This window comes from Cyclopterus lumpus, chromosome 3 (assembly GCF_009769545.1).
Source record: "Cyclopterus lumpus isolate fCycLum1 chromosome 3, fCycLum1.pri, whole genome shotgun sequence".
In the NCBI taxonomy this organism is placed as follows: Eukaryota; Metazoa; Chordata; class Actinopteri; order Perciformes; family Cyclopteridae; genus Cyclopterus; species Cyclopterus lumpus.
The window spans coordinates 25085613-25110317 of NC_046968.1; the positions used below are offsets into that span (position 1 = coordinate 25085613).

Below are 24705 nucleotides of genomic sequence, written 5' to 3' on the forward strand. Positions count from 1 at the left end.
CTGCGAGCAACGGCGTCGCTCGGAGACGTGAGATATCCAGCAAGGCCTGTCCGTGCCAGACAGTTGGTGATCTGCATGACGTTTTTATTTATTTCTTTTTTTATTATTGTTATTGAATATGACAGTGAAGGACAGCTACAGTTGTTAGCTCAGAGGAAATACAAGAAAAGGTTGTTTTTTTTCTTTCTCAGTCTGACGGTTGACCCTGCAGATGTATTCGGGGGGCCTTTTTTTTTTTTTTTCAACAAACATTTTTCTTTTCGAATGTCAAACGTTAGACAACACGGACAAACAGAGTGAATTGTTTGCTTTTAAGACAACGAAACAGTGCGGTCAGTTTTGCTGTATTCTATCTCACTTTTGCTACTGCAGGAGGAAGCTTAACCCACGCTGACTCCTCCATTATCCTCATTGATTTCTCCGTCTGCATATGATGATTTTGACCCCTGTATCCTCGACACCTCCCATCACAACAATCTCCAGACGTGCCGTTAGAATAGCAGCTGTGTCATTTAGCCCTGTTAACCCCGTCATTTTGTTTACAGACCAGCCATGACCCAAACCCCCCCCCCCCCCAGGATAACAATCATCCTCCTTGCTGAATGACTTTAAAGACGAAACCCTCAGTGATCCTGGACCGTGAATTGCTCACAACACTAATTCCTCTCATTCAAATAAGGTCAAACTGGTTACTGTGGTGAAATGCTGCAAGGTCGTGGAGCCATTTTTAGCAACTGTTTAGTGGCTAAAGCGTCCAAGTCAGAGTTAATCAGATTCGGCCTCGAGCCGCCGGCCTTGGATGGCAATGCCGCTCGGCACGTCGGTCCACCACTTTCCCCCGACTTAAATATCTCATCAACTATTTGACGGTTTGCCCTGAATCTCGTGGGGTGAATCCCTCCTTATGCACGAGACATTTCTCTTTTCAGTAAAAAATCTTTTGGATTGACTGCCATAATATTTGGGGCACACATTCATGTCAGGAGGATGATTTTACGATTTAGTGGCATCGTAACTTTTCATCGAGCGCCGTCATCAGGTCAAAAATGACAATGGCAGCTGGTGATAATGAAAAGATTACACCCGTTAAACGTCAGCCTGTCAGCGTTGTCATTGTTAGCCTGTTAGCCTGCTAGCTTGTCAGCCTGTTAGCACGCTGACGTGAGGATTGGGCTTACAGCCTCACAGAGGAAGCACACGGTGTGGCTGCAGACTCTCAGTCTCGTTGCCAAACGCACGATTTTAAAGTTAAATGATGGCTTAATAAACATTATTCCAAATCCATGTATAGTTGCACCCTTTAAAGCTACAGTGCATGCCATACTTTCTGTAGTATGCATTTAATACGCATACATTTGTAGAAAAACTTTTGATAGGAGTCACGTGGGTCTCGACAACCATGCAGCTGTGCACGGATCGACAGGGTAACATTTTGTGACGTAAACTACCTCCTCTGTGTAAAACCTAGCCACACGCAAATGACCCTGCCTACGTTGCACGACTGATGCCTGAATGGAAGAAGAAGAAAAAAAAAAGCCAACATTATTTCCTAAGGAGAACAATGGAAGAACTATCCATCATTGCTGGAAGAAGGAGAAAAAAAACCTGGCTACCCCCCTGTGCTCCGTAGGCTACATGCAGAGTAATTCTCGAGGGGATGTATTCCAGACATAATGAGAAAGAAACATCGGGGTAAACAAATCGACTTTTCTTTCCTTTTTCTATTTTTTTCTCGCATCTTGGCCTAATTACAGGGTAGGAATAAATAACTATCGGAGAGGAGACAGGCACGCCAGTGTAAGGCATTGTAACGGGCCACGGGGAGTTTATGCGTCATTTTTCTGCCTGACATGTTGGCACGTTTGGTCCACAGTGCGGTTCTCTGATCACGCAGATGTTTAGCTGCTGTGGCGATTGGGGAACTTAAAAAAATATTTTGTTTTGGTGCATATTTTTTTCAAATGTGCCAAAGATTTCACTGCAAGTGCCATTTTGGGTCTCATATTGAATGTAAATGTGTGTTTAAGCTTTAGTTATGAGGGCAGAACAAAGAGGGTAATCAGGTTTAACATTAGTTTGGCTTTTCTTTAAATGCAATATATGACGGGCTGGATCAAGATGTCCTTGGACACCCTTAGGTGGGGATCACACAGAGATGAATCTGCTTTATAAATACCACGGCGGTGAAAAATGTCTGGGTGAGCCCGGGGCTGTCTGGCCCAAGTGTCACATTGATAAGCAGGGGAACCGTTGAAAATATTCTTCACTTTTATGCATTTCTGGAGGGGGGGGGGGGGGGTACAAGCATGTCATAGGAGGTGGTAGATGGGAGCATCCCAGGCGAGTCGTATCATCACGGGGGTTTTTCAGGTCCAGTGTATTCCCTGAGTTTCTCTTTTTAGTCTCAAACCACCTCTTCTGCTTCTGCTTTGACTATCTTTCCCAGAATGCCTTTCAACATCGACACATGCACTTGCATGTCCAACCTATATGTGATAAAAGATCAGACGTATTAAGAGAGAGCTGCAGGCTGAATGTCGGATCACGTGGTACCATATGGTTTAATGATGTTCTGCCTATGCGTTTGTTTTTTACACCACAAATACTAAAACCACCCCTTCTTATTATAATAATTCATATAAGCATCTTTCAGAGGGGTATACAAGTCATAATAACAGGGAATAAAAAAACTGTGAACACACTGATAAAAAGCAGGAAAGGAAATGTCAAACACAATTTTTTTTTTAAACGCCAAAATACAAATTGAATACCAAACTGGATCAGGTTTCGCTTTAAATCTCAGAGGATCTACACTTTGGAAAACTCATGTGAGGTTTTCTTTAAATTACATATCATTTTGAATATGGAACACAGGATAGCACCTTCTTCTACCACACTGGGGGGATAGTTATAGATATTTTTGGTAATGGTTTTGAGGTATCTCCCTGATAATGACTTTCATGTTTGATGACAGTTGCTCTTTAATTCTTATAACAAATAACAAAAATGGCTTCCGATAGCCATAATTGGGCTAATTCTACTCCATTGAATAAGAACTATCTCAACGAGCTGTCATTGAAAACAGCAGTTGAAATATACATTAGTTTTCTTTTTTTTTTTTTAAATGCCATTCACTCTCAGTGGATGGAGCCGCTCTGTTGTCATGGAGATGGTTTGTTGTAACGCGACCGAAATTCCATGTCTTCAGTCGCGGGGACAACAGGTGACCACAACAGGTGACCACAACTTTTATGACGACCGGAACTCAATTGCACAAGTATTGGCTTGTTTTCTGCCTCGAGGTGATATTTTCTAGATGGTAATCTTATCATCGGTCTCGGCCGTCTCCACACATGTAATTCATAAAACCAAAGAATGATCCAAGATGCTCTCTCTCTCTCTCTCTCTGATGAGAGCATTCATGCACTTTGTGTCAGATGAGATGGCGTGGCGGGATGGTGGAGGGGCAAAAACTGAATATTCCCCTCGCTCTAATAGTTTCAGTGTGTTCTGCCAGAACAGATTGCGGTATTTTGCTTCCCTGTCGGAGTGCTGAATATATCTCCTCCCTCCCTCTCTTATTTCCCCTCTCCCCTTTTCCCATTATTGCACGATGGCACTCTCCATTTCATTGTCAGTCTGGGCAGCGCCGCTGTAGCGTAGACTCGTTACATTGAGCCTACAGCCCACTGACCACCTCCCCTCGTGCAGGTTATGACCATCCATCACGGGTAAAATATTACACTGCACCTCCGTGGCCACTAGCTCCTGCTTAGGCTGGAAATGGGAGGATAAGCACAGCAAATATGCCAGTAAAATGGGCCACCTACTATCAAAATGAAACACTTAGAGGAAACCTCTACCCTATTTGTCAGGTTCCAAATGAATACGTTTTTTTTTTTTTTTTTCTGGACCGAGAGGAGTGTGGAGCATGCGAGATGAGGTGCTGCTTCTTGTTTTGTATTTTTCCGGCGATCCCCGGGACCCATTTAGGGGAGTCGCAGACCCTGTTGATTGAGAGAGCCCCTTTAAGTGGCCGTGGCAATTCCAACAACAACAACAGTCGACCTCCTCTGGCAGGAAGAAGGCCCTTAACCACAAGAGCTGGGTCTGCGGGTGGGGGGGTGGGGGTGGGGGGGTGGGGGGGGGGCAGCTTGCGGTCGTACATCTTGGGAAGGCTGCATGTGTTGCCCAGACAGCTCCTTAAGTGACTTCACCTCATCTCAATGGTGCTCATTACGAGCGATAGAAAGCCATCCATTCAGGGCAGCGGCACCAAACAAACCAGCTCCATCTGGAGAGGACCAGAGGGTGTCAACACGGGCCTCGCAGCGATTGATTGGGTCCTGTACCGTACTGTGAGGTTGTGTGTGTGTGTGTGTGTGTGTGTGTGTGTGTGTGTGTGTCTCATCATGTATTACACACTTCACTCCTCACAATTACTGCGGCATATTTAAAATGTCGAACGTATATATCCACAGGGTTCCCCAGGAACTCTCTAAATATTTACTCGTAAATACCGAGGGGGAGAGGAAAAAAAAAAAAGCAGAACAAATTCAAGTTTGCCCGGTTTAAACACATTTCAACGGCGATAACTCCAAGCATCGAGTATTCGGTTTGAAGCCCATGTTTACGCCGCTCGGGGTTTTGGTAGTTTCGCGTCTCCAGGCAGCCGGATCCTGCCAGGGACGTTAAAGGGAGGCTCTGCCTTCACGTGACGGAGGGGGGGGGGGGAAGATGGACGGGGGGGGGGGGGGGGAGCTTTCGAGACCGCGTTATCTTCCACCGTGGAATTTTGTTTGAAAATGCCACGTTTTGACAAATTACGCCTTCCTTCAGCCTAATATCTCCCTGTAAATGCCTTTTACAAATGTACATTTGGACTGTCCACGTTTAGGGGGGGGGGGGGGGGGGGGGGGGTAAAATCACTCACGTGAACTGCAGCAAGTGAGGAGACGGATCCCCACCAAGAGAGCCGTTGGGCGTAATGACGACTGCTGATTTGAATTTCTATTCCTTTCATTAGAAACCATTGACATTTCAAGCACACCTGTTCGCTATTGTCGAAGACTAACCTTTAAAAAAGAAGAAGAAGAGCGACGAAGAGACAAAAAAGCCCAGAAAACAAATGCCGACACGTGCTTTTTTTTCTTCTTTTTCTTGCTTTACAAATCCTCTTTTTAAAAGCAGACTCAACCAACTAATGGGAGAAAGGAACATCACAAAAGAAAGCACGGGAGGAAAAAAAAAAAAGAGTAATTGAAGGTAATTGATGGGTTTATTCAAAGGGTTGGATGTGCTTGTAGACACGCACGCACTCAGGTATGTTGGACCTTTGCAACGCGAGAGAGTTTTATACAACATGCTGCATGATGAATGTAGCTCTTGTGTCTTTTGCGTTTGTGGGTAAAATAGACCCTCGTGAAAGCCGACTGACTTTCCCTCTTGACACATGAAATCATTTTTTGCCTCTTTTTTTCCCCACAGATGCACCTGCAGATTGGCCAACAGGGATACATTTTTTTTTTTTGCCCCTTTTGGAGCTCGTGATGACTGCCAGATCTCGAACAGAGCTGCACTTAACTTAGTATGACCCTCCTTTGTTAACACTTGTGATTAAGTTACCCGAGTGTTTATGTGTACCTTATTTGTTCCTCTCCCACATTGGTGAACTCATTTCAAATCGTGCATTTTTATTTTTTTTTTACCACTCACTCACTCTGCCTTCTTGTTTCCAATTCTGTTATTTTATGTAATTATATCGACGACATTTTGACTCTACGAACGACATTTTGTTTGCACGCTCGCTGGCCGGCGCCTGCAAACTATTTGTATTAAAACATCCCTGGTCGGAATGATACAACTAAATCTGTAAAGATTTAATCTCCATTTCTCATATTTCATCATTTACAATATCCGTATTCACATTCCGGCCCACATCTCCACGTCTCATTTTTGATCAATATTTGATTTCCCATGTTCCATATTCCCTTTTTTTTATTACCGACTTAGATTCTGTTAACGCATCATGCATACTTGTTGCTTTTTTGGTCTTTGGTCTTTGGTCTTTGTTTGACTTTTATCTCTCTTATTTCATCTTTTATTCATTCCTTTGTTGTTTCGTTTGCATGTTGTTCTTTTTTTATTCCTTTTTAAAAACGTCCACAGTTTTCGCTCCACACATTGTGTATGTGACGACTGAATCTTTGGATCTTTGAAGAATCTGGGTTAAGGTCAAGAGAGGATAAAAAAACATGTTACGCAGACAGCAGAACTGTGTTGATCAACATGATACCATCTCCGGATTCACTCAATTCATAGAGTTCAATATTTGAGATCATTTGACATTATATATCTGACTCCTTTGAGAGCAAACCTCCACACTGTGGTCAGTATCTTGGATTTGTAAGTAATCTCCCAAAATCCACACCATTACCTGAACTAATACGAGCTCAGACTCTCGTAGATCCCCGGTTTACGTGTTCACGAATCTGCTCCTCTGCCCGCGCTCCATCCTCGTCCTCGCCATGACTCCCAGCAGCCCACCGAGAGGTAACCAGGACGATGATGACCGGCGTCCAGGAAAAGAGTGAAGACGAGGGCGAAAGAAAGTGCTGACATGTGTGAGCTGAGCTGTGCCAAGCTCTGAAAATGTGCCCAGGCAAGCACATGTATGATGGGGGGTGAAGAGGGTGTGTGTGTGTGTGTGTGTGTGTGTGTACGCTGCTTCCTGCTGGAGCAAGGTGTGTGCTGTGCAGTGGCAGGTGAGAGCGCTCTGTGAGGCCCTGTGCTGCTGCCATATTCAGCCCGGGGTTTGGGCCAGGTACATAGCAGCTGTTTGTCTCCGTGGGCAAATAACCGCCACACACACACACTCACACACACACACACGCACACACACACACACACATACCCATGCGTATCGGTCAAATGTGTAAGATAAGACGAAATATCACCGCTGTCTCAGGATTGAAATGTCATCCTTTTTCTTGGTGCTAATATGATTTAATGCATTTAAATACATAGACACAGACACAGACAACACACACACACATGTAGTCCCCATAGCCACCACCATGAGTTGACCATTTGTGTGCTATTTATTACAATTATTGGTCCGGTAATTCATTTGCATTGTGATTTAGCACTTTTGTGTTGCGTGCACAAGGTAATATTTCATTCAGAGTATGAATAATCCTCAGGAGGCACCAAAAGCCACGCAGAGGACTGTTCATCCGGCTCTGCTACCAGTTGAACCTTGTGCCTCTTAATCTGGATCTAAATAAGATCCGGATCAGGATCATGATGGGATCACATTCAACTCAATGCCAGTATTGGTAATCCACACCAATCATTTGAACTGAATAGCTAATTTTGTGATTTTTTTGGGGATATTGTTAATGGCGATATTAAAGAGGGGTCTGTTTATGATGAAATAATATGGCATCTGATTCTGAATTACATATAAAAGTGATAATAGATGTATGTATGTGTAGATTTCCCTTTAGCTGTGCCCCCCCCCCCCCCCCTCCACACACACACACACACACACACACACACACACTAAACTAATGGCAGCAGCAGTCCTTTGAAAAATACACACATCCATGCAGCTTAATGATGCCTGAATGTGTCGTACCGTACATATGGTTGCTGCTTTTAATAGAAAAGAGTTCAAAATATTTAAAAAACGTTTGAAACATTACCCTAAACAGCTGCTTCAAGTGCAAGTTAATCCACCGTCCTCTGCGCGCACTAATCTAATGGCCTTTTCCTCGACCGTGCAGTCGCCATTACTTGATTCACGATGTGAAATATCGCTTTAATGTTGGAGATTTGAGATTTGATATGACCTTGTTCTTTAATCTGCCAGAAATATGTTCTCAGAACTCAGAGCAACGGGCCGTGGGAATAAAATTTTTTTTTTAAAAACACTGTTAAAGAATTAGAAGCCAGTTTGAGCCCAGCTGTGTGCATGCACATAATATAATTGGCCCGTGGATGTGAATTGACTTCAACAGGCAGGTCTGCTGTGGAATATACTGCTTCATTATAAAGAGCAGAGCATATTGTAAAACGTTGCGGTTGGGTTTCATGTAGTGTTGGAATACATGTTGTGATTTCGTTTCTGCGGACTAGGGGATGTGTCTTGTACGGGGACAAATGGTGGCCATTACGTTATAATGGAGGGTCGTGTAAACCCAGCCACAAGCAACCAAAAAATAAAAACCATGACCATCTGTCAGCCAGTCTTTACTGTGTGTTTTCAAAATGTGCCATTAGCTGGATGTCATACATTTATGCAACATGTATCGCAGAGAGACTCTTCTCCATGTGCAATCTTGCAGTGTAACAACATTTGCAACATTTGCAGCAAGAAATGTCAGCCACATTACTACTATTTGGTTAAAGAAATCTGCAGATATATTTAGTAACAATGATTTGGTGAGACAAAAGGTATAACACATTATTGGTTAGTCTTTACATTATGAATCACTCGGTAACCTTTGCCACAAAAAAATGATTTTTTTTCATGATGAATTTCAGGAGACAACCCAGACATATCCTTGATGTGTAAATCTGAATAATTTGTATGGAAAGCACATTTTTATATCGGCCTCGATTCTTTAAATCATTGGCAACCAGGGTAGAAAAACCAAAACAGATATCACGTATCATATAATACGTCTTGATTATTAACTTATCGGTGCATAATAAGACATTTGGCCCAATCGGACCAGCTCCTCAAAATTCATATTCAATTCTGCTGTTTTTTGCAGGACTATTATTAGTGTGTCATCGTGAATAAATGACCGCTAAATATTCCCACATGTGCACCCAGTTGTGTGGTGTGTTGCTCAGTGTTTAACCTGTGGATCCAGAAAAGGTTTCTCACTTCCATTAATGCTAATTTGCTTAAAAGCACCAGATTTATTGTCCATTCTCTCCCACTCATTAATCTGCCCCCTACTGCCCACTTGGAAGCACAACAGTATTTACAGACGCATTAAATCACGTGCGCTTTCTCCTCTGCAGTGCTGTGTGTCCTAGTTTCCTTGAGATGTGTTCAGGGCCCATAACGAGGATACCGAGATCGTATGAACTGGGTTATTATTAAAGGATTTTCCTCAGACAACTTAAAGAGCTCAAATAATCACAATTCACTGAAAAGATGTAGTTTTTTTTCCAAAAAAGGGAGGCGACTGTGTTTGTAACATAAATGAAAAGACCTGATGACAAAGGGATATAAAGAAAAAATGGCCGGCCCAAGAGGTGAGCCCTGAGGCACACCATGCAATCAGTGAAGCCGAAAATAACGTGTCATTAGTTTCACAGAGAAAATGTTTGACAGTTGAAATGAGAACCGGTCCAGGGCCGCGAACAGAGACGCCCAACAAAACAAGAGCTCTGTGGTGCCCATGGGGGGAAAGGCTGATGATTAATATGCCATGCATTACTCAAACCAGTGGGGGGAGCTGTTCCACGGGGTCTGAGTGTTTTATTGGGTGATACAGCAAGTGTTGGGATATCACTCCTTTTCCCAACAGGCCACCCTTCTCCACCTTCTCCCCAAAGCCTCGTCACACACTGAAGGAGGAATACAAGCACCTGTTTTCTTTGCCGTTATAATTCTGCTCCTTTTAGCTACAAAGAAGGTGTTGTAGCCTAAAACAACAAAATACAGAGCCTGCTTAAAAAAATAAAATTAATTTGTGATGCAAATGTCTTTTTCACCTTGGTATCCATAAGAAACGGGGATATTTAATTCATCCCGTCCTTCATCCCGTGTCCTATAAACACACAGGATTATTTTAAGCAACTAGATCTGAAACTTAAGGGACTTAATCCTATCTTTTGATTTCCAGCCACCATGTGACATCATCTTTTTTTAAAAGTCAAGATACAGATGTTGACCTCTGCGCGTGGCGCTCGGGTTTCTCCGAGTGCAATTATAAACGGGGAACAAATTTGGCCATTATTTTGGGCTGTGTATAAACTACTTATGGGGACAGCTGCAGTGGGCATGGTGGATCACTGCTTGCTCTGCTATGAATCACGGGATTAGGCTTTAAGAGACTGCGGCTCACCAGATTCACTGCCACCAAACTCACGAACTACTGGATATACAGGACTCTTGTGGCATGAATTAAGATCATGTTTTACTGCTTCTCAGCCGATGTCCCCTTGAGGAACATGACTCGATTGCGGTGGAGGGTAAAGCCACCTAAATTCTGTTTATCCACATTTTTATTCGCGAAAAGATAGTCTGTCATCAACTTTTACGGCTTTGTTTTACAACATGCACGATGCGGCATTAAAACGATGTAAAAAACAACAACAACAACAACAACAAAAAACAGTTCAGGGGTGAAGTATATAGTTTATTCAGCGCACATATATTGAGAGAACATTTTGAGTCAGCATCTGATTCATTACGACTTTAACGTAGAAATAGGACAGACTTGAGTTTTGTCTAAAATGAAAAGGCCTATGGTTTCCAGGCAACCGTGTCAAGAATGTAAACCGTATTACGCATCGTCTGACCATCTACAGAAGTAATACTTTGGCATTAGCTCGTCAAATTGTTATCAATAACCTGAAGCAGACGTTGACGGACACACCTTGCAGTATTTCTTCACAGATCAATTTGCTGCTGTTTTGCTGGGCAGATAGCCAAAAAAGTTAAGCACCAGTCACATAATTATAACTTTTACACTTGACAATGTTTTTTTTGTTTTTAACTGCATCATTTAGTCCTCAAAGATAATTAGGCTCGCTAAAAGCCAAAAGCTGTACCTTTTTTTTTCATTTTAATTTTTAATTATTTTGTTTTACTTCAACAAGACAAAGAATGTACACGTACACTTGTCTTATGGTGCTCTTCAAAATGTGGTTTTATTATTATGTCAATTTATTTATATTAGCACTGTCTTAGATGTTGTACATTTCTAACTTATGGCATCATCCTCATAAGGAGATATGCCACTTCTGGCGGCCATCTTTGCTCGGTTTAAGAAAAGTTTGAGCGTAAATCTTATTTATTATGAAAAGTCTGAATAGTTGTCGTTCCAGTTGACTTTCAAAGTGTTTCGAGAATCTGTAAAAGTTTTTTAATTTTTTTTTAGGTTAATAGCAGCTAACTTTACTTTTAACCACCGGTGCAAACGTTTTAATAAACGGAAATAAATGATGATGTTGAACACACTCAGTGAGTCAACATATAAAACATATATAACAAAAAAACAATAGACAATAGATTTTTTTTTTTTTAAAAGACATGACGTCAGACTAGTTGTTCTCGTTGGGTGTGTCCGCTAATTAACGACCTCATTAACTCTATTAATGTAAAAACATATCGAGAAGTTGAGCCTTTGATTAGACAGGAAATACAACAGGTGTGTTTTTTTTGTGGACCTCGAGTTAATGTGAACTTGTTGATAATGCAGTAAAAAAAAAATCCATAATAATAATTGGAGCACACCTGCGCTCTCCGTGTGTGAGGAAAAGCTTCGCCTCTTCCTCGCGGATTCCCGATCCCACACCATATCTTCGCTGCCGCCGCCGCCAGGAATCCCAAACTTCCGCCCGACTCCACGCCCTGTTTTCCGGGGAGCCGGTGAAAGAGCCAGCCTCTTCTCAACACGCTGCTCCTCTTACGTCCCCGTCCGTGGTGAGCGAGCAGAGAGCTGGCCGCGGCGGAGATTTCTCCTTCTGGGTCGGGTTCTTATCTTTTTTTTCTCCTCCTCTCTCGCTCTCTCTCTCTCTCTCTCTCTCTCTCGACTGAGCTCCCCTCCTCCTTTTTTTTTTTTTACAATTTTTTTTTTTTTATAGATATTGTTTTCCGCGCTTTGACGCACACCGGAGGAGTTAAGTCGAGCAGCGTTTGGTGCGTTCAGTCGCCCGCAACAATCTGTTCGTCCTTTGCGCGGCGCCTCCGTGGCAATGGATTGATTTCAGTGAGGGTTTTTTTCTTCTTATTTTTCTCTCTCTCTCTCTTCGACCTCTCTGCCTCGACCAAGTTGAGAACACCGTCTCTCTAACCCGCGGCTCTCTCTCCCCACAGATACATGTTCCACCCGGCCGGTTTGAAAAGTACCTGGCTGCGGATGTTTCTGCACATTTTAGGACTTTGAACTTTTTTTTTTTTTTTTTCTTCTTCCTTTTTCTTCTCCTCTCTCTCTCTCTCTCTCTCTCTCTCTCTCCGCTTGTGCATTTTGCAGGAGGTGGCCGGGGATTTTAAGGATTTTCTTCTCCTTTTTTGTTGTGTGTATATATATATATTTTTGGGTGGTGAAGCTACTCCGGGGTTCCTGAAAGCCTGCAACGATTCATTTGTGAAAAGTGATGGCCGAGCGGGGAGCTCTGCCGCTCCTCTCCCTCCTCTGTCTCACCTTTCTCTACACGGAGACCGCCGCGGCAAAGCATGTCGACAAAGGTAACAACATCCGACCCTCTAAACGCCTCTTGTTCTGCCATTTGTCTGCTTCTCTGCGCCGCGAAGACACTGACATTGTATCACGAGTTATTATTAAAAAAAAAAAAAAAAAAGAGAGGAAGAAGAAAAAATAGAAAGGGCACACACACACACACACACACACACACACACACACACACACACACACACACACACACACACACACACACACACACACACACACACACACACACACACACACACACACACACACACACACACAGACACACAGACACACACACACACACGGGGAATGCAAGCTGTTGGCTCTGGAGGTCCGACATGGAGCTAGGGAGCTAATTGTGCTGCGTTCGGGTGAGCTGCTCCTCCACCATTTACTCAACTTTAAAAGTACAGAGCCGCTATTTACTCCTGGAGCAGCCAGTAAAGCCCCCCCCCCCCCCCCCCCGGTCCTTTTGTCTGCATGGAGGCTCATTGAGGCAGAATGCTGATAGGTGTCTCTTTCAGATAATTCGTAGACATGCGCCGTGCAATTAGTAGTTTCACACATTTTTGTCTTTTGGGGTCCTGCGCATATATATATATATATTTTTCGAATTGAGACCATCCATCTACCTGTGTTGGGACCAGCTCTGTGGTGGTCATGTGCAATGCTAAGGATAGTGGCAGGAACTTGCATTTAATAAAAAAAAAATACAGAGTCATCAGTGCCCACTGTGGGTAATAATACGCCAGCGTCATCAGTCCAGCAGACATCTCATTACCCGGGCGTCAATACATGCTTAGCTGATGGATAAACAGACCCCCCCCCCCCCCCCCCCCCCCCAATTCATTTGCTTCTGGTAATTGTTTTGAAGTGAGGGGGAAACTGCAGTCGCTCTTATTCCAACTGGTGGCATTGTGTGACGAGGAGGATATTTCACTGATATTAAGTGGGATTTCTTCAAATTGGAGGTATTTATTCAATTTTCTTTTTTTTTTTAGCATAACTCACAAAAAGCAATGGGTGCCGGAGATTAATTGGAAAGCCAGGGGATACACATGTCTCTCCAGCAGTCACATAATCACAAACCCCATCGTGACAGTCACATCTTTATAATTTTGGGCTGTTGGATGCTATCAAACACAACAGCATGTGGTCTGGAACATTGTAAATATAACTACTCTTGCGCAACATAGCCCAGTCCCCCTCATCGTGTGTGCGTGCGTGCGTGCGTGCGTGCGCGTGCGTGTGTGTGTGTGTTTTAAAAAATAAATACAAAAAGGCAGTCCATGTGCCTTTGAAACATTGTTGTTTATTTGAAATGGAATGAATGTGCATAGAAGACGGGCCCTGGAGTGACAGGCCTGTGCTAGCTGTTGGGCTCTCGTGTGTGTGTGTGTGTGTGTGTGTGTGTGTGTGTGTGTGGAGCCTGATGAAAGACCCTCTCCTGCATGAAAAGCGCTCTGCAGTGGTGGAAGGGAAGATAGATAGAGAGGGAGAGGAGGAAAAAAAAGCCCCTCCTTGGCTTTGCTGGAGATCAGTACAAAAGGGAAAGATGGGGGTAGGGTGAAACAGGCCGACTGTCTGGAAAGTAATAAAACCAGGAGATTAAGGGGACCAGGGAGTTCCTTTGGGAGCTTTGATTGATTCCAGAGAATTGGACTGGGACCCACACGCAGAGAGATTCTCAAATTACTAATTGTGGGGTCCCCTTCTCTGAAAATATCTGTTTATTCAAAACACATTGGCTGTGGCCAGAGCCTATCTCTCGCTCTCACTCTCTCTCTCTCCAAGTTGGCATCGTTGCAGCCCTAAAAGTTTCAGTCTCACTTGGTTTTGGGGGGGCAATGTATAATAGACGGTCTCACTTTTTTGTGTGTTTTTAATTTAAAATAACCTGTTAAACTTCAGCCGAACTCCTTCGATTTGTACCACTTCCTCCTCTGTAGCTTTTTCAAGTTAACTATTTAATGAAAAAAAAAAAAGAAGAAGATTAGCTTTTGCAGATAAGTCCCAGATAGAGGAGCATAAAATCCATTTAGGCTCTATATCTTATCTCTGTAATCCTGCTGGGAGGGAATAGTGGGCCGATTGTCTCCCAGCGGACAATGCAAATAACTTGCTGCAATGTGTAAACATTTCAACCCTCTTTGCTCCGACGGACCTCTAACCGGGGTGTTATCCTCGCAGACCACCTCCGGTGTGAGACTTAATAAACAACTGTTGTTTTCTTTGGCGCATTTAAGGTCTGCTGCTAAGAACATCATTTACCACCTTTTTTTTATTTTTTATTTTTTTGCCCGCCCGGTGGTCCTAAATCCCAGTTTGAAAGAATTCGGAAGGATTTAAAGTTGGATCTCATTCATCCTGAATTTCCAAAATATTCCAATCACCGCCTTCATTTCAGAGGCAACTGAAAGCGCCATTTGTGCACATATATCTTTACAACTTCCTCTCCGGCTCGAAATAGATGCGCCTTTACCACCCGTCCACATAGTCTCGTGCCGAGTCGAGAGGGGGTGTGGTGCAGAGTCACCTGTCGTCTCTGCCACCGTAGCGTATGCTGTTGTGCTGATTTATTTATGGGTTCCAGTCACCCATAAAGTCCTAATGACCTCCATCCACGAGAGACTGATAATTGGACACTGGGCCAAGTGTGTGTGTGTGTGTGTGACTCATCTGAATCCCCCCCCCTCAAATCAGAAGCTACTGGTCTGGCGTGCTGTCGTCAGCACTTTGGGAATCACGGTTGAAGAGTAACAACTCGTCTGTGGAGGTGAAAGTGGCGGCGATTATTGAAATAATTCGCCCTGGCTGTCGCAGCATTAATTGGCAGGCGGACAGGTAGATCAATATCCTCTGAAATGGATGTCATCGCATCTGTTTGATGCATCTTTTTGATGTGTGTGTGTGTGTGTGTGTGTGTGTGTGTGTGTGATCTGTGTAATCTGTGTAATCATCCGCTTTTTTGTTTTGACTATTGTGTGGAAACAATGGGGACAGTTGGCTGTCGTTTCATCTAACAGGGCGCTCCATTTGGTTGATTTGCTCGTATATTGCTGTTATTTAAATCTGTATGAAATGATAATCGGGTACCAAGTCGATGCCAACATGTTGAAAGCGTGACCGTGCGAGTTTTTCTACACTACCGTAGGTTTTGGGGGGAGGATCAGGGCTCATGACTCGAGGCTCTTCCTGCTAACATGTTGACTCACTAGCTTCTGTGATATTCCATCTTCTGTCTTTAAGCCTCTCCGGATCACTGTGTCTTACCAAATACTAGTAATCATGATAAGTGAGATACTGTATACTATGACACCGTGATATTTTTCAGAGATCGCAATGGTACTTTGAAAATCTCGTAGCGGATGCTAACAACGGAGCTAGCTGCTAATAGTGATGCACGGATGTCCCATTTGAGTTACACAAGGTAAATTATCGTGTGTTTAAAAATGTAAATCTAAATGAGTTTTTGCCTGAGAAACTTCAGGAATTGGGGGATTATGTGTAAGCATGATTTGCGTATGTTGTGCACGAGGTTTGATCCCAGTCCTCAACGTCTCAAACCATCACGCAGCAGCTGCTTGTCTGGAGGTGCAACGCCCGTACACCAGATTGAATCAACATGAATTCTCTCTCTTCACACTCCATACATTTTAATCCAGTATTTCTCTGTGTGTTTATTGATTGCCGTTGTGCACGTGGGTTTAAAACGGCTTCTCTTACTAGCATTGTCGCCCCCCCCCCTGTGTATTTCAAGACATGGGCTGGCTGCTTGCTTGCGATAGTGTAGGGAAGTGCTGTTTTTGAGTTGAGAAGCCAAGGGGTCATGGTCTAAAACCCAGAGAGGATCACGGACAATTCTGTGGCTTCTGCTGCCTTCCACCAAAGAAGAAGAAGAAAATGCCTTTCTGTGCAAAGAATTATGATTGAAGTCTGCTCTTCCTGTCTCTCCAACGAAGCCGTTCTACCAGCTGCTGGTTCTGGGACCCGTTCTGTGGTCTTGAAAGACTTTCTGAGGCCTCTGTGACATTTCACCCACATTCAGTTACGGATATTTTCTTTATGTTCCTTGTACTGAAAATCTGTTTTTTGATTTAGCAAAAAATGTCCAATGCATTCGGATATAGGGAAATATATCTGAATATTGCGAATACTTTGAGTTCAACGGTATTGCACAGCCTCACAGGTATGTATGTATGCATGTCAGATACACGTTCCTCTATGTTTTACGCTCTCTGGGGTTGCGGTACGACAGGTGGCGTGTGCTGAATGTGCCGACATCGACGTAAAGCGCACAGAAAACTATTTGGGAATGCTGGAAACAAATTCCTCGGTTCACCAGCAATGCTAGTTTACCGGTAAAGTTCCTCCTCCACAGCAGCAGCTCCTGGTCCACCAAATCTATCAATTCTACCAGGACATTGTGTCTGTGCTGGCAGAGGATAAAGGCTTTTTATATTTATTTATAAAAAAAAAAAAAACACTTACAACTTCCTCTAATCAATTTCCTGGGAGAACTCTGCTCCCTGGATGCAGGAAAAAAAACAAAAAAACTTTTGATTGAACGTGTTGCAAATGGGGTACGGGTGTTGTCCTGAGACATCCGTTTCTTTCCTCTGTACTTTGAAAGCCGGCCTATTTGGTGTTTTATGATTGGTCGGTTCACAGAAATCGTCTCGCATCAAGTGCGCTCCTCCTTATGATCCGAACTTCTTTGAGCCTCGGAGGTGTCCCTGCTGTGACAGACGCAGCAGCACCTTTCCAGTCCGGCTGCGATGCGTCTTCCTTGTGTCTGCTGGCCCTTTCATGTTCCAAAAAAAAATCTATATATATATATATATATATTTTTGCAGGGAGTTTGAAAAAAAAAAAAAAAAAACGAAGTTAAATATTGCTGAGTATAAAGCTGTCCACGCTGCGATGAGTCCTCCGAGGCTTTACGGGAACCTGAGGGACGCTACTTCAACAATAGTGTTATCTTTTTGTATTTTCTTTTACTGGAGACATGGCTGCAGTCATGTTTGCCTCACGGATCCTTTCGGGTTCTCTATTTCTTTCCTGCTGTTCAGGCTGCCCTGTTCCGCTGTGATTTAATGATGCTCTGGCTTAATGACCACTGAGGGAGCGGGGTCTTTTCAGTTTCCATGGAGCTGACGCACATTAGCAGCAGTGCGAGCAAAGCATACAAAGAAGACGCCGAACTCCTGTCTACATGTCAGCAGGAGTCTAGTTTGCTTCTTTTTATTTTTATTCATTTAATAAGGCGACCTGACGGGCTCCGCAGGTACACAAACGCACCGTTGTGTTGGGGCACGGTTTTTGATTTTGAGCCAGAATTTCAATGAGACTTTGTCTTGGACATCTTTTTAAAAAAATCTTTTAAAAGCATCTGATTGGGGTTAGATAATAATCTTATCAAACGCTCACTTCCCCACTAAAACATCTCTGCACACATTCCTTCGGCTCTGCGTCGTCTCACATTGCAGCGGGCTCGCCGTTGCACATGGAGGGTTATGTCGAACCCAAAAAAAGAAATAAAAAAATAACGTACCATTATGACATGCAAATACTAGAGCGCCACTGTTTACTGAAGCTTCAGTGTGGCCCAGAAAGACTCGTCGGTGAAGGTTGTACGAGTAGTCTTCCAGCGCCACGCTGGGATATTCATGTTCTGCAACACGCAGCCGGCCGTGTTCTCCGGGACAGCGCGGCGGCGTCCCGTCTCTCACTGCATACGGACAAACTGCAGCGCGTCCCGTTCCAACTGCAGCATGACGGGCGGTATTGATGTTGGATTGAAGTAGTGCACTGCACTAAGCATTTCAAGCAAAGCCTCGAAGGCGATGGGCTCCGTTGGCGTTGTTTCCAAAGAGATCGTTGCGCAAGGGGAGCGGGACGGCGAGAGGACTTCATTCTGCCGTGTAAAAAATTTCCTCCAAACTTTTGCTATTTTGGTTCTGCCGAGCTCCTGTCGCGGTGTCGGTAGCGGCAGCTGCACCGGATTATGACACGTGCAAGCTGTGCTTGTCAGATGAGCCCAGACTAATGAGTGCAAGGCTCTGTGATACACTGAACTGCTTTTACAGCCATTGAGGGGGCGGGGGGGCATATTACAGACTTTTCCCATTAGAATACAATTGAGCCTTTTTAAAGAAAACAAAAGAACCTTTTTGCTTTTAAATCACTGACTTTTCAGTGATTTCTAACCACTTGAAGGACGAGGCTGGTTTTTGTTTTGTGTTTTTTTCTCTTTCTTTTCATCAAAGTTAGAGTTGTTGCTCTAGTTGAAATCCTTTTTAAAATCAAATCTTGACATTCCAGCGCAGACATAAAGCATGTTTTTGTTGACGTCAGCGTGAAAGATGATGTGGGATGTTTACGTATCGACAAAGAGATTATCTCCCGAGGGCATTATCTCCCAATGGCATCTCATAACGGTTCCATAAACCTGTAAGAATGACAAACTACTGTCTTTTTCAGATTGTTCAGAGAAGGAAGCGTAAAGTGGAAAATCATTTAACACTTTAAGTGTAATAACTCAAGCAGGAGCACTTTAGATGGACGCATGTGCAGCTCAGGCTTTATATAATTAGTCTAAACAAAACAAATGGATGGTTGACCTTATATTATCCCATAACGCATTGATTTTTGCAACTCTTTACCCTCAAGAACTTCTAATATAATCAGTGCGGTGTATATTTTCTGTAATTATCAGACTGCTGGTTTCATTCCTGGCAGCCCAGCTTCCCGTGACGTAAACGAAGAGAGGCGTGTAATTCTTCTCGGAAGACTGATTTTTAAATAACCTCCGTTTGGTTGCGTCGACTGTACCTGCTGCAGTTCAAACATCCCGCGGCTCTCCAGACAAGAATTCCCCCTCCGCCGTCTCCTTGGAGGACGTCCAGGGTGTGATGACTTGACGTGAGTCTTCTCCGCGGTGCAGTCGTTGAGTAGCTCGTGCTACAAAGATAATGCACGCAAACAAGGATCGACGCAACCTTCTTCCAATATAAGGATCCTTGTACATCATACACAGTGCAACTTGACTCTCGGTATTCCCTGGGCTTGCTTTTTTTAATTTAATTTATTTTTATGGATCCCATGGCCTTCAGATCATGCACCAAAATGAACTTTGTTTAGTTGTTTCTGACCTCAAACGTTTTCCTTGTCACATCATTGGCGTTGGGTTCCCTCAGTGTGTGTGTGTGTGTGTGTGTGTGTGCATGCGGAAGAGATCTTACACTCCATAAAGTATCCGTCCCCCACGAACACACAGAGCCTCTCAGCCCGCGTTGGCTCAAAGGGGCTTTTCATGTGCGGAGGGCGAGGGGGCCGCCGGTCACAGAGAGGGGATTGTGAGCGCGGCCCAGTGGAGCTGGCTGCCATCATCTTGTGCCCGGCCTGTGGCTCTTGGCCGCTTTGGACATGGTGGGATGTGTGTGTTTGGGTGGGTGTTTGTATAGGCGTATGCCACCCATCTGGGGTTGAACAGCTGTTTTATCAACGAGGTTCAGAGAGTTCCCCCGACTTGGAATCACTTTCCAGCATTTAGGAAAAAAAAAAGGTGTTTACCTACTTTCACTTAGAAGAAATTAGACCATTATGATTGAGCCGTGAGTTTATTCTGTATAGCAGCTACTTAGCAAACTGTCATTGATTCAGTATTATGCGGTTAGCACATATTAAAAAAAAAAAAAGCATGCATTTAATTACCTCGACACTTTTATTATTAGAGGCAAAAATGTCATTGTAAAGATCTTTATTTAGCTAAATACAAAATTATAACTTTCTACACAGATGGGAATTTCTAAGAGTTCGGCCGGGGTGTGGTTGTCAAAAAAATATGTGCTCAGGAAAAGATTTTTATAAGACTCGCATAAATCAAAACCTGATGTTTTCCATTGGACGTTATTGACATGTGCTCAACTCCTCCCACTATTTCTAATTATGGTGCCTTTTTTAATGAGCTGTTTTGAAGTTTTCAGTATTTTCTCCATTGTTTTCTTGGCAAAAGCTGCAGCTGTCCCGTTTCCATAGTGGGGATGTATAGAACCCACTTTAACTTTTCAAGCACGGTATGCGTAGTGTGTTTTTTTTTTTTTTTAGGCCTCAGCGAGAATAGAAGGCGTCCTCTCTCTTTATTTTTATTTATTTTTTTGTCCCACGCCGTACTTTTCCACGGCCGTCTCAGCAGCAGCGTTCAGGATTGAGTAATGTTTAAACAGTTTAGAGTCAAGACCAGTGGAGGCTCTGTCCCAGGCACGTATACATCAACAAGTGAGCCACTTCCTCTCGGAGCCTCTCCAGTCAACCTCCCAGGTTTTCTGTTGATCTCACCTGCTCCTGTGGTGACCCCGACACCCCCTCCTCCGCCTGGAAAAGAATTCTCCCACTATTAGCCGATGAAAAGTTCAGCCTTGGATAGAGGCTCCTTTGTGGCTCACTGCAGCGACTTCTCACCATGTTATTGGAGCCAGTTTCCCTCCTCATCTCTTGAGCTCATCTGAAACCAACGGAGGTCAAGAGAGGCAGCAGAAATGGAGAAATTACCGCTGTAAGCCCCCCCCCCCCCCTTTTTTTTATACGCTGCCATGATGTAATGGAATTGGCCGCCTCTTTTGATTCTGCTTTCCTGGCCCTTGAATGTGTCCCTCAGCAGCACTCACTTAAAATGTGCTGGCTTTTTTTTCCTCTTCTTTAATATAAATATTCCACGTCTTTAGAAAATGCTAATTGCTCCTTGAAATTTGATTTACTGTACGGCGCGGTGTTGAATAATTTATTTTTTATTTTTTTAGTGTTGATAAATTGTGTGGGCTTCTTTTTTTTAAATTGTTTTATTACAATATCAGAAATGAAAGCTTCTGGATGGGTCTTTGCTTGTGATTTGTGTGCACCAATCCTTGGACTATCGTAATACATCGAGGTTCCCTTCAGTGGCACTTGAATGCCACTTATGGTATTTGTTTTGTTCCGAGTTTGTACTCGTGGTTGAATGCACTTATTGTAAGTCGCTTTGGATAAGCTTTGACATTTAGCTGACATAAGCTATGTCAGCTAAATGACATGCAAAGTGGATTCTGGTCTTTTTGTGGAACATGGTAATCTCTGCTAGCGTCCGTTTTATGGAGTCTGATAAATCACGAGGGTTGGCTGTGATGGTGAGAAACCAGTCAGGTTTGCCGACACGATGCAGAGGGAGACTGCACGATTGTCACATTGTGACGGTACGTCTCGGAGCATTTCTCTTCTTCGTATGATGACGTTCACCAATTGCGTTCACCTTCTTTTGGTCGCCGTGCCAACATTACACGCGGCGGTACGGCCGAGTTTCGGCCGCACAGAACCCGAGAGCCGCATCTGGGCGTCTAAATGCAGACGCGACCTTCCTCCTGTCTGATACGGAGCCGGAAGAGGAGGACGCTTCTAGAGGTGAGGATGCCTTTTTCTTGTATCCAGCTGCAAGTGTACACAAAAAGACAGCGGATGGAAAGCAGCTGCATGAATTCCCTCTGATTCCTTAACCATTGTCCCCCTGACTCCACTCACACCACCCCCCCCACCCTCCCCCACCTCTCAGCCTGTGACAGGTCACTCAGTCACAGCACCAGCGTGGCTGCAGAATGCATGGCGGCCAGCAGAGAGCACCTGCAGAGGGATATCGGGCAGGCAGCATTCCTTCACAGGACCTCGAGACACAGATGTCATACGAGACACGAGGGACGTGTTCGGGGTGGGGGATGGGGCGGGTGGGCCAACGGCAGGGGTTTTGGCATGGTGGGGGCAGTAATGGGGCTGGATAGCAGGCCAGCTGCTGCCAACAGATTCTTAATGAGGTGTCCCATCAAGAACACGGGGAGATGAACATTAATGACTACAACTTGTCCGTTCATTCATTCCCCCCGTTTGGGCACACAGGAATTGGGTTTTTTAGGTCCCAGCCTGATTTTTGAAGTGTGGGCTGCAACAAGTGCAATTATTTATTGCTTTATCTATTCTAATTTTGTGGATTGGTTGATTTAATTGTTTGGTCCAAGACCCAATGAAAGGCTAAAGATATTAAATATTTTATGACCGCAAATTGTTTCAACCGGTATATTTTTTTTCTTCTTTTTTTATAAATTGATTAATTGATTCTCTGAATTGTTGTTGACTAATTGTAGTCGGGGAAGGCAGAGACCTTGAGAGGGTTGACGGGTGGCGAGTGTGGACGCACGGTTGTTATGATCAGATTGTGTGGATGCAGATGATTAAATAAATGCAGACGTTGGCTTGATGAGTGAATTAACCATTAGCCAGTTTAAATGATCACGTGGATGCAGCAGAAGTATCCATTTCCTCAATGAAATGTGACACGGCTGCTCTTCAAACATGAGCTTTTCGACATGAACGACAGCAGCGGAGCTATGCGATAACCATTAGGTAGAGCCATTGAGAACGTGAATATGTATGTTTCTCTCGTGAAGGACAGTACGCTCTTCAATAATCTTTTTTTGTTGTTGTTGCAACAAACAGCCAAAGTGCTCAAATTACCTGTTTGGGAAAGAGCAAAAAAAATGCTATTTCTGCTATCATACTTCATTTACCTGGAGGGCCTAAATTAGTCCTGAGTGCATAAGGATATCATTCAAGCTCTCAGGACACCTGCTGAACAAATTCAATCAAAGCATGCACACATGCACGCACAGTCTGTTTATGCCATATGCCGTATCATATTGTAGTGAAGTGTAGCAAGTCTAAATGAGAATTCACCCAACATTATCTAATTAAGCAGGTGTGAAAGCAGCTTAATTCAAGTCGGCTTTTGGCACTTCCTGTCGTGTTTCGCGTGAAGCAACGCGGTTCATTCAGCCGGAAGACGCAAATACTTTCATTAAGCCGGGGTTGCACACTTTCATTTCTCCTCAAAAGAAGATGTCAGAAGTGGTCTCGAGTTTATAAAGGGCGGTGGTTTTATTAGCTCCGGCCGGCCCGTGGGGGGGCTTTTTGTTGCGGAGTGACGGGACTTAATAATGAAGCTCTCTAACCCAGTGAGCCCTGAATCAGTGGAGCCCCTCTTCCCCTTCTTTGTCCCTCTCCCAATCCCCCCACAGTGCCACTGCATTCCCAGCCTGGCGGGGCAGTGTCTCTGGGCCAGGGCCATGTCACGCACCCCCTTCTGGCCCCAAGCGACCGCAGTGGTGGTGGGGGGGTCACGGGTTCAAGTGCTCCCCATGGGGGCGATGCGCACGGGACGCCTAGCGACCACCGCGGCTCAGCCCCCGCACCGGCTACGTCGGTAATTAATTTCTACGGAGAAATAAATTGGCCGACCTCGCGGTAGCGAGCCTCTTGGCTCTGGCTCGCGGTCGCTGCCCCCTCTCCCCATTCCGCCCGTCTCCCACACAGACTTCAAAGGGGGAGGCGAGGATAGCCCCTCTTGGCTCAACGCTGATAGCGAAGCGCTCGGAGAACATTCCTCGCGTGCTAGACGGGGGCCCGAGTGTGGATTTTATGGGCTGTGTTTCTGCTAGTCGCACACATACCTGCGGTTCATGTGTATGCCGTGGAAGGTTAGCCGTGTTAACCCTTTCTCATATTTAACATGACAAATGCAGCCGGTGGTCCTGAAGATGGGCCTGGATAACGATGCTGTGTTTCCCTTTTTTTTTTGGGACATTTTACACGCATTCAAAAGGTTGTTTTGTTCCATTATCATCCTGCGCTCATGGGTCTCCTCTGATTTACCATGCCATTCAAAATGTACTTAAAGGAACACTTTTATGTCGTGTTACCAAGAGTTTGATTTAATGTTGAGATGGCTCTTTTGTTACATTTGCATGTAGCTTCTCTCAGCGGCTAGAAACGGCTTGTCTCGCCCAGAAAGCCAACAACTCTCAAACAGTTTTATTTCCCAGCGCAAAGTTTATTTATTTTTGTCGACGAAAGCTAGCACCTCAAAGAGTCTGCTGGAGTTTGTTCAGAGGCCCCAAAATGTGCCGAAGCTGGCAAAGTCATGAAATTGACTCCAAAGATTTAGCAAAAGTGACCTCCAGCCACGGGCCTGTGAATGCAACAGGACCGTTTGATGTAGCTGGCTTGCTTGTCGTCGGTGTTAAGCGAGGTTAAACGCTCCACAGGGCTTCCTCTTTGAATGGGAGGATCACTAACTTTAACTTTTCCACAGCTACTTAATTAAAGCACAGTACCCGCGTGTTGTGTTTTTTTTCTTTTGTGTTTTTAGTTTAACGCGGCAGCAGTCCGTATCGATGAGATTTCCTGAGGGGAAACAATTGTGTGAAAT

General features: G+C 44.2%; 1 protein-coding gene across 3 annotated transcripts in view; it reads left to right on the forward strand.

Moving 5' to 3' along the window:
- The first annotated feature begins 12162 nt into the window (after positions 1 to 12162).
- Positions 12163 to 24705, forward strand: part of neo1a (neogenin 1a) — a 132805-nt gene continuing 120262 nt past the window's right edge. For all 3 annotated transcript variants that reach the window (XM_034529508.1, XM_034529509.1, XM_034529510.1), the window contains exon 1: positions 12163 to 12436. In XM_034529508.1, the coding sequence (XP_034385399.1) occupies positions 12346 to 12436 (91 nt within the window). In that variant the 5' untranslated portion in view covers positions 12163 to 12345. The remainder of the gene's footprint in view (positions 12437 to 24705) is intronic.